Here is a 10694-nt window from a genome sequence, read left to right as displayed (position 1 = left end):
GCGCAGGAGGAGGTGCGTTGTGAAGATGAGATGGCTCAGAGGAGAGCTGCTCTGTTGGGGAGACAGCAGAAAAGAGCAGAGGACCTGAAGAGGAGGAGACAGTGGAACGAACAGGAGAGAGAGAGCAGGTGACACACACACACAGACACACAAACACACTCATCATCCACTCAGAAAATAGACAGACAGACAGACAGACAGACAGACAGACAGACAGACAGACAGACAGACAGACAGACAGACAGACAGACAGACAGACAGACAGACAGACAGACAGACAGACAGACAGACAGACAGACAGACAGACAGACAGACACACTCATCATCCACTCAGAAAATAGACAGACAGACAGACAGACAGACAGACAGACAGACAGACAGACAGACAGACAGACAGAAAACAGACAGACAGACAGACAGACAGACAGACAGACACAGAAAATAGACAGACAGACAGACAGACAGACAGACAGACAGACAGACAGACAGACAGACAGACAGACAGACAGACAGACAGACAGACAGACAGACAGACAGACAGACAGACAGACAGACAGACAGACAGACAGACAGACAGACAGACACACTCATCATCCACTCAGAAAATAGACAGACAGACAGACAGACAGACAGACAGACAGACAGACAGACAGACAGACAGACAGACAGACAGACAGACAGACAGACAGACAGACACACTCATCATCCACTCAGAAAATAGACAGACAGACAGACAGACAGACAGACAGACAGACAGACAGACAGACAGACAGACAGACAGACAGACAGACAGACAGACAGACAGACAGACAGACAGACAGACAGACTCATCATCCACTCAGCAAATAAACATACAGATCATCACCATAACACTAACCCCCCTTCCCCTCCATCTTTCCTTTAGACCCCCCTCTGAGGAGGAGGAGCGAAGAGGCTCTCTCCCACAGACCCCTCCCCTGTCCTGCACCCCTCCCCCCGCAGCCGGTGTCCCTTCCCTCACCCCACCGACCACGCCCAGTCGGCGTGGTGATTTCACGCGGAAGGAGTACGCCCACCGCCAGCAGATACGCATCATGTCTGACCTGGATAAGGTGCTGTGTCAGAAACACACCAATCAGGGACGAGTCGTCGCCAAGAAGTCCCGCCCCCGACCTCGGAGCATGACCCGGGAGGAGTCACAGCTGTCCCGCAGCCCAGCCAAGAGCACTATGGGTAATGGAATTGTAACGATAGGGTGTCTGTTTGTGCCAGACACTCTACTGCTCCCCTTTACAGTGTCTGGGACGGGGTACAGAGGTGCAGGCTTTTGTACCAGCCCAGCTTTTGTACCAGCTCTGATGCTCTTGTCTTCTGCTGCTTTACTCTGCATAATGACAAGTTATCAACATACTGTACCCCCGCCTCTCTCTCTCCTCCTCCTCTCTCTCTCTCCTCCTCTCTCTCTTCTCTCCTCCCCCTCCTCCTCTCTCTTCCCTCTCTCTCCCTCCTCTCCCCCTCTTCTCTCTCTCCTCTCTCCTCTCTCCCTCCTCTATATCTCTCTTCTTCTCTCTCCTCCTCTCTCCCCTCTCCCTCTTATATCCCTTCTTATATCTCTCTCTCTCTCTTCTCTCCTCTCCCTCTCTCTCTCTCTCTCCCTTCTTATATCTCTCTTCTTCTCTCTCTCCTTCCTCTCCCCCTCTCCCTCTCTCTCCCTTCTTATATCTCTTCCTCTCTCTCTCTCCCTCCTCTCCCCCTTCTCTCTCTCCTTCTTATATCTCTCTTCTCCCTCCTCTCTCTCTCTCCTCTTATCTCTCTCCCTCCCTCCCTCCTCATCTCTTCTCTCCTCCTCATCTCCCTCTCTCTCTTCTTCTCTCTCTCTCCCTCCTCTCTCCTTCTCTCTCTCCTTCTCTTCTCTCTCTCTCCCTCCTCTCTCCTCTCTCTCTTCCTTCTCTCTCTCTCCCTCTCTCTCTTATCTCTCTCTTCTTCTCTCTCTCTCCTCTCTCTCTCCCTCTCTCTCTCTCTCTCCCTCCCTCCTCTCTCTCCCTCCTCTCTCTCTCTCTCCCTCCTCTCTCTCCCTCCTTCTCTCTCTCTCCTCGCTCTCCTTCTCTCTCTCCCTCCAGGTTCTAAGTTGACTAAGGTGTACTCTCACTCCTCTCTCAACCTGGCTGCTATGGCTGACGACACAGTCCCTGACCACACCGTCCCTAACCCTAGCAAGAAACCATCCAGGTAACACTCATATATATATATATCTTTCTCTCTCTTCTCTCTCTCTCTCTCATATATATATTAATCCAGGGTAAAAATGTTAAAAAAAGGCCACCCGAGTTATTCACAAATACCATACAAGTGAAAACAACAATGAATTTCAAACAGAATGGATGGGGGCCACAAAAAAACTGACTAACACAATCAATGGGGCCCCTCCCGGCCGGTAATTCACCCATGATTACAAATGTACATAGCTGGCCACTAGACTAACTTAGCAATCTAAAAACATCTAGCTGACATGGGCTAATTGAGTGACTGACGTAACAAGAGAGAAACAGCTGATGCACCAATCACATTTCAGAACTACACCTTCAGTATTCTACTAACTCTTACCCTTCCTCTCTTCCAGCCGCCCTGATTCGCCCTCACGTCTGATGTCACCGAGCCAACTGGCCAATCAGAACGGAGACAAGGACTGGGAGATCGGCTCCAATGGCTCCTCCCCTTCCATTCCAGAATACACCGGTACGACGTGATAGGAAATGGAATGATGTCAAAGTATTGTCCTGTTATAAAACTGTTGTACCCTAAATAAAATCTAAACTTGGTGTGTGTGTGCTCGTGCGTGCGTGCCTGTGTGTGTGTGTGTGTGTGTGTGCGCCTGTGTGTGTGTGGTCGTGCGTGCGTGCCTGTGTGTGTTTCCCAGGGCCCAAACTGTTCAAGGAGCCGAGCTTCAAGTCCAATAAGTTCATCATCCACAACGCTCTGTCTCGCTGCTGTCTGGCTGGGAAAGTCAACGAGACTCAGAAGAACAAGATGGTGGAGGTGGGATGTCCTCACTGTATTTAACCCACATAGGGCTTTATACACACACAGTACTAACTAACCAGGCCTGACTTCAAATTAGTTTTCTTTGAAATACTGCTCAAAAGTGCACACACACACACACACACACACACACACACACACACACACACACACACACACACACACACACACACACACACACACACACACACACACACACACACACACACACACACACACACACACACACACACAAAGACAAGTTTTCTTCCACACAAACATTGTTTTCTCTCCCCCCCCCACCAGGAGATGGAGAAGAGTCCAGCCAATCACTTCCTGATTCTGTTCCGTGATTCCAACTGTCAGTTCCGAGCCGTCTACACCATGAGCCCCGAGACTGACGAGCTCATCCGATTGGCCGGGGTGGGCCCGCGTGTCGTAAGCCCCGCCCTGGTGGAGTCCATCTATAAGTACAGCTCCGACAGGAAACAGTTCAGCTGTATCCCGTCCAAGACCATGTCCATGAGTGTCGACGCCTTCACCTTACCAGGACACCTGTGGCACAGCAAGAGGCCTGGCAAGCCAAAATAACCATGTATATACTGTATATACCTGTGGCACCCACAGGCTTTGGCAAGCACAAAATAACCATGTATAAATGTATATACATACATACCTGTGGCACAGCAAGAGGCCTGGCAAGCCAAAATAACCATGTATATACTGTATATACATACATACCTGTGGCACAGCAAGAGGCCTGGCACAGCAAGAGGCAAGCCAAAATAACCATGTATATACTGTATATACATACATACCTGTGGCACAGCAAGAGGCCTGGCAAGCCAAAATAACTTCATGTATTCTGTTATATTACATACATACCTGTGGCACAGCAAGAGGCCCAAAATAACCATGTATATACTGTATATACATACATGGCACAGCAAGAGGCCTGGCAGCCAAAATAACCATGATACTGGCCTGTGGCACAGCAAGCCAAAATAACCATGTATATACTGTATATACATACCTGGCACAGAAACAGGCAAGCCAAAATAACCATGTATATACTGTATATACATACATACCTGTGGCACAGCAAGAGGCCTGGCAAGCCAAAATAACCATGTATATACTGTATATACATACATACCTGTGGCACAGCAAGAGGCCTGGCAAGCCAAAATAACCATGTATATACTGTATATACATACATACCTGTGGCACAGCAAGAGGCCTGGCAAGCCAAAATAACCATGTATATACTGTATATACATACATACCTGTGGCACAGCAAGAGGCCTGGCAAGCCAAAATAACCATGTATATACTGTATATACATACATACCTGTGGCACAGCAAGAGGCCTGGCAAGCCAAAATAACCATGTATATACTGTATATACATACATACCTGTGGCACAGCAAGAGGCCTGGCAAGCCAAAATAACCATGTATATACTGTATATACATACATACCTGTGGCACAGCAAGAGGCCTGGCAAGCCAAAATAACCATGTATATACTGTATATACATACATACCTGTGGCACAGCAAGAGGCCTGGCAAGCCAAAATAACCATGTATATACTGTATATACATACATACCTGTGGCACAGCAAGAGGCCTGGCAAGCCAAAATAACCATGTATATACTGTATATACATACATACCTGTGGCACAGCAAGAGGCCTGGCAAGCCAAAATAACCATGTATATACTGTATATACATACATACCTGTGGCACAGCAAGAGGCCTGGCAAGCCAAAATAACCATGTATATACTGTATATACATACATACCTGTGGCACAGCAAGAGGCCTGGCAAGCCAAAATAACCATGTATATACTGTATATACATACATACCTGTGGCACAGCAAGAGGCCTGGCAAGCCAAAATAACCATGTATATACTGTATATACATACAGGAATGGATACACACACACACACAAACAACTGAATTACTGTTTGTCCTGCATGGGACACACTACCCCACTCGCCCTTCTCATCGGACCTACTGACTGTTGACAAGGTGCTTTCTCTCCCCTGTATGTGCATGGAAATGGAACAGTCCAACTATCCACCCTTATGGAGAAGGCTCTAAGACTCGTCCACACGCGGGGGATACTGAAGACCAGTTGTTGTTGTAAAAATGACCTTTTCAATCTTAAATGGTTTCACTACACAGAAACAAACTCTACACAAAAAGTGTATCTTTCTCTTTTTTCAGTTAAAACGTTCTCCTGTAAATGTCTGAGGTACAAAATGATTGTTTCTCTGCTACCCATAAACCCTTTGGCCTTATGTTCTGTTCACTACTAGCTGAAAGGCTGGAGGCTGACAGCCATTGTGTAGGTTGACTAAAGTTTTCTGTTTTATAACACAAACATAATCCTTCTAATGCCTTCTGCCCAACGACTGGCAGGTTACAGGACTTTTATTATCCTGCAAACCACGGTCAAAACAAGGAATGGAAGACACGTGTTCCACCTCTCTCTCTCTCTCTCTCTCTCTCTCTTCTCTCTCTCTCTCTCTCTCTCTCTCTCTCATTATCCTGCAAACCACGGTCAAAACAAGGAATGGAATACGTGTTCTTTAATGTGAATAGGAGAAAAGACCAGGCGATGTGTGTTCACCAAATAGCACATAAATCAAAGATTGTGCATAGTTGTGACGGACGGGCATCACTAAGGCCCAGATTCAATCTGATTCTGCACTATTCTGCTCGACTGACATGTAAAAGCACTGTTCCCGCATTCGCCAAGACTGCATTCTCGACAAACGCTGAATACGTTGGCCAAATCGGGAATGACCTTTACATTTCAATCACGCTACAAGGCAGATGTTCTGCGCTATAGATTGAATCCCTAATCTGCCATAACTGATTTGTACAAAGACGCTGCAGCATGGACATGTGGTCTCACAGTGCTTGACTTGGACAGGAGCTCACCGGGACTGAGTACCGAAAAGCACCTCAAATGTTCTACTGCTTGACTTGGACAGGAACTCACCGGGACTGAGTACCGAAAAGCACCTCAAATGTTCTACTGCTTGACTTGGACAGGAGCTCACCGGGACTGAGTACCCAACGGCACCTCAAATGTTCTACTGCTTGACTTGGACAGGAGCTCACCGGGACTGAATACCCAACGGCACCTCAAATGTTCTACTGCTTGACTTGGACAGGAACTCACCGGGACTGAATACCCAACGGCACCTCAAATGTTCTACTGCTTGACTTGGACATGAGCTCACCGGGACTGAATACCCAACGGCACATCAAATGTTCTACTGCTTGACTTGGACAGGAGCTCACCGGGACTGAATACCCAACGGCACCTCAAAATGTTCTACTGCTTGACTTGGACAGGAGCTCACCGGGACTGAATACCGAACGGAACCTCAAATGTTCTACTGCTTGACTTGGACAGGAGCTCACCGGGACTGAGAACCGAACGGAACCTCAAATGTTCTACTGCTTGACTTGGACAGGAGCTCACCGGGACTGAGAACCGAACGGAACCTCAAATGTTCTACTGCTTGACTTCCTGCACCTCTTACAGAATATTATCTCTAAACCGTTGCAGAGTTCCTGCACCTAAATATAAACGGTACCGGTACTCAAAATGAGTACTGGCACCTATTTTAGTCCAAGTCAAGCACTGGTTGTTATGGGTTGTCAGCCAATAGAAATGTAAAACCCTGACAGTTAAAGGTCAGGGGGCAGGGGTTATGATCCACCCACGGTACAGTCGGGTTAATAAAGTAGATGTGTTTTAAAACCTGACTCTCTGTCTATCTGAACTAAACAGCTGTCTGAACTCTCTCTCTCCTCTCTCTCTCCTCTCTCTCTCTATCTCTCTTTCCTCCTCCACTCCCTCCCTCCCATCCTCCCTGTCTTATTTCATCAACATTGTTTTTCTCTCTCTTATTTGAGGGTTATCATTATGATAATCACAACCCAACTGTATAAAGTTGAATTATACTATATATATATATATATATATATATATATATATATATCTATAATGTCACTGTAAATGCCCTGCTGTGACAGCAGATGTCCTCCTCTTTGTCTGAGGAGGAGTAAGGATCGGATCAAGATGCGGCGAGGTGTTCGTCATTTTAATGTGAAAAACTGAAGACTACAAAACAACAAAGTGACAACCGTGACGCTACTCAAACACTGTGCTAACAAGCAACATAACCTAGACAATCACCCACAACCCACAATGACAAAACAGGCTACCTAAATATGGTTCCCAATCAGAGACAACGACTAACACCTGCCTCTGATTGAGAACCATATCGGGCCAAACACAGAAACAGACAAACTAGACATACAACATAGAATGCCCACTCAGATCACATCCTGACCAAACAAAACATAGAACATACAAAGCAAACTATGGTCAGGGTGTGACACCTGCGGCAGCTAACTCACTGAGAAGACCTCAAGTAGTATTTAGTAACCTAGAAAATAAACGAAAAAAACATTCTACGAGGGTATAGTGGTAGTTATATATACATTCTACTAGGGTATAGTGGTAGTTATATATACATTCTACTAGGGTATAGTGGTAGTTATATATATATTCTACTAGGGTATAGTGGTAGTTATATTATATATACATTCTACTAGGGTAAAGTGGTAGTTATAATATATGTACATTCTACTAGGGTGTAGTGGTAGTTATATATACATTCTACTAGGGTATAGTGGTTGCTATAATATATGTACATTCTACTAGGGTATAGTGGTAGTTATATTATATATACATTCTACAAGGGTATAGTGGTAGTTATATATATATTCTACTAGGGTATAGTGGTAGTTATATATACATTCTACTAGGGTATAGTGGTAGTTATAATATACGTTCATTCTACTAGGGTGTAGTGGTAGTTATATATACATTCTACTAGGGTATAGTGGTAGTTATATATACATTCTACTAGGGTATAGTGGTAGTTATATATACATTCTACTAGGGTGTAGTGGTAGTTATATATACATTCTACTAGGGTATAGTGGTAGTTATAATATACGTTCATTCTACTAGGGTGTAGTGGTAGTTATATATACATTCTACTAGGGTATAGTGGTAGTTATATATACATTCTACTAGGGTATAGTGGTAGTTATATATACATTCTACTAGGGTATAGTGGTAGTTATATATACATTCTACTAGGGTATAGTGGTAGTTATATATACATTCTACTAGGGTATAGCGGTAGTTATATGTACATTCTACTAGGGTATAGTGGTAGTTATATATACATTCTACTAGGGTATAGTGGTAGTTATATGTACATTCTACTAGGGTATAGTGGTAGTTATATATACATTTGACTAGGGTATAGTGGTAGTTATAATATATAATATATGTACATTGTACTAGGGTATAGTGGTAGTTATATATACATTCTACTAGGGTATAGTGGTAGTTATATTATATATACATTCTACTAGGGTATAGTGGTAGTTATATATACATTCTACTAGGGTATAGTGGTAGTTATATATACATTCTACTAGGGTGTAGTGGTAGTTATAATATATGTACATTCTACTAGGGTATAGTGGTAGTTATATATACATTCTACTAGGGTATAGTGGTAGTTATATATACATTCTACTAGGGTATAGTCGTAGTTATATATACATTCTACTAGGGTATAGTGGTAGTTATAATATACATTCTACCTGGGTATAGTGGTAGTTTTATATACATTCTACTAGGGTATAGTGGTAGTTATAATATATGTTCATTCTACTAGGGTATAGTGGTAGTTATATATACATTCTACTAGGGTATAGTGGTAGTTATAATATACATTCTACTAGGGTATAGTGGTAGTTATATGTACATTCTACTAGGGTATAGTGGTAGTTATATATACATTCTACTAGGGTGTAGTGGTAGTTATAATATATGTTCATTCTACTAGGGTATAGTGGTAGTTATAATATATGTACATTCTACTCGGGTATAGTGGTAGTTATATGTACATTCTACTAGGGTATAGTGGTAGTTATATGTACATTCTACTAAGGTATAGTGGTAGTTATATATACATTCTTCTAGGGTATAGTGGTAGTTATATGTACATTCTACTAGGGTATAGTGGTAGTTATATATACATTCTACTAGGGTATAGTGGTAGTTATATATACATTCTACTAGGGTATAGTGGTAGTTATATATATATTCTACTAGGGTATAGTGGTAGTTATATTATATATACATTCTACTAGGGTATAGTGGTAGTTATATATACATTCTACTAGGGTATAGTGGTAGTTATATATACATTCTACTAGGGTATAGTGGTAGTTATATGTACATTCTACTAGGGTATAGTGGTAGTTATATGTACATTCTACTAGGGTATAGTGGTAGTTATATATACATTCTACTAGGGTATAGTGGTAGTTATATACACATTCTACTAGAGTATAGTGGTAGTTATATTATATATACATTCTACTAGGGTGTAGTGGTAGTTATATATACTAGGGTATAGTGGTAGTTATATATACGTTCTACTAGGGTATAGTGGTAGTTATAATATACATTCTACTAGGGTATAGTGGTAGTTATATATACATTCTACTAGGGTATAGTGGTAGTTATATATACATTCTACTAGGGTATAGTGGTAGTTATATATACATTCTACTAGGGTATAGTGGTAGTTATATATACATTCTACTAGGGTATAGTGGTAGTTATAATATACATTCTACTAGGGTATAGTGGTAGTTATATATACATTCTACTAGGGTATAGTGGTAGTTATATATACATTCTACTAGGGTATAGTGGTAGTTATATATACATTCTACTAGGGTATAGTGGTAGTTATATATACATTCTACTAGGGTATAGTGGTAGTTATATATACATTCTACTAGGGTATAGTGGTAGTTATAATATACATTCTACTAGGGTATAGTGGTAGTTATAATATACATTCTACTAGGGTATAGTGGTAGTTATAATATACATTCTACTAGGGTATAGTGGTAGTTATAATATACATTCTACTAGGGTATAGTGGTAGTTATATATACATTCTACTAGGGTATAGTGGTAGTTATATATACATTCTACTAGGGTATAGTGGTAGTTATATATACATTCTACTAGGGTATAGTGGTAGTTATATATACATTCTACTAGGGTATAGTGGTAGTTATAATATACATTCTACTAGGGTGTAGTGGTAGTTATATATACATTCTACTAGGGTATAGTGGTAGTTATATGTCCTTTCTACTAGGGTATAGTGGTAGTTATAATATATGTACATTCTACTCAGGTCCTCAAACTCAACTCTGGACCTCTTAGCCAGTTCCACTTCATTGTTTTATTGTTCCCCTCTAATCAGGGACAGGTTGAGACCTGGGACACCAGGTGGGTGTAGTTAATATCAGGTAGAACAGAAACCCAGCATGCTCTGGACCTCGTAGGGTCAGAGTTGAACTCTCTGTACTAGGGTATGTATAGTGACAGAGTGATGTCTGTGTTCTGGACCTCGTAGTGTCAGAGTTGAACTCTCTGTACTAGGGTATGTATAGTGACAGAGTGATGTCTGTGTTCTGGACCTCGTAGGGTCAGAGTTGAACTCCCTGTACTAGGGTATGTATAGTGATAGTTATGTCTGTGTTCTGGACCTCGTAG

General features: G+C 42.5%; 1 protein-coding gene across 8 annotated transcripts in view; it reads left to right on the top strand.

Annotated features, from left to right (window-relative positions):
- The window catches only part of LOC124020775 (calmodulin-regulated spectrin-associated protein 3-like), a 37940-nt gene extending 31150 nt beyond the window's left edge, over positions 1 to 6790 (top strand). For 5 of the 8 annotated variants that reach the window (XM_046336042.1, XM_046336041.1, XM_046336043.1 and 2 more), the window contains 7 exons: positions 7 to 128; positions 905 to 1212; positions 2100 to 2208; positions 2600 to 2715; positions 2897 to 3015; positions 3304 to 3605; positions 3662 to 3772. In XM_046336042.1, the coding sequence (XP_046191998.1) occupies positions 7 to 128; positions 905 to 1212; positions 2100 to 2208; positions 2600 to 2715; positions 2897 to 3015; positions 3304 to 3588 (1059 nt within the window). In that variant the 3' untranslated portion in view covers positions 3589 to 3605; positions 3662 to 3772. Of the gene's footprint in view, positions 1 to 6; positions 129 to 904; positions 1213 to 2099; positions 2209 to 2599; positions 2716 to 2896; positions 3016 to 3303; positions 3606 to 3661; positions 3838 to 4045 lie in introns of those variants that run through there. The other 3 variants (XR_006836139.1, XM_046336039.1, XM_046336040.1) reach the window with 3 other exon arrangements.
- Positions 6791 to 10694: the final 3904 nt, after the last annotated feature.

Source organism: Oncorhynchus gorbuscha, unplaced genomic scaffold (assembly GCF_021184085.1).
Source record: "Oncorhynchus gorbuscha isolate QuinsamMale2020 ecotype Even-year unplaced genomic scaffold, OgorEven_v1.0 Un_scaffold_907, whole genome shotgun sequence".
NCBI lineage: Eukaryota > Metazoa > Chordata > Actinopteri > Salmoniformes > Salmonidae > Oncorhynchus > Oncorhynchus gorbuscha.
This window is presented reverse-complemented; position numbering and strand designations above follow the sequence as displayed.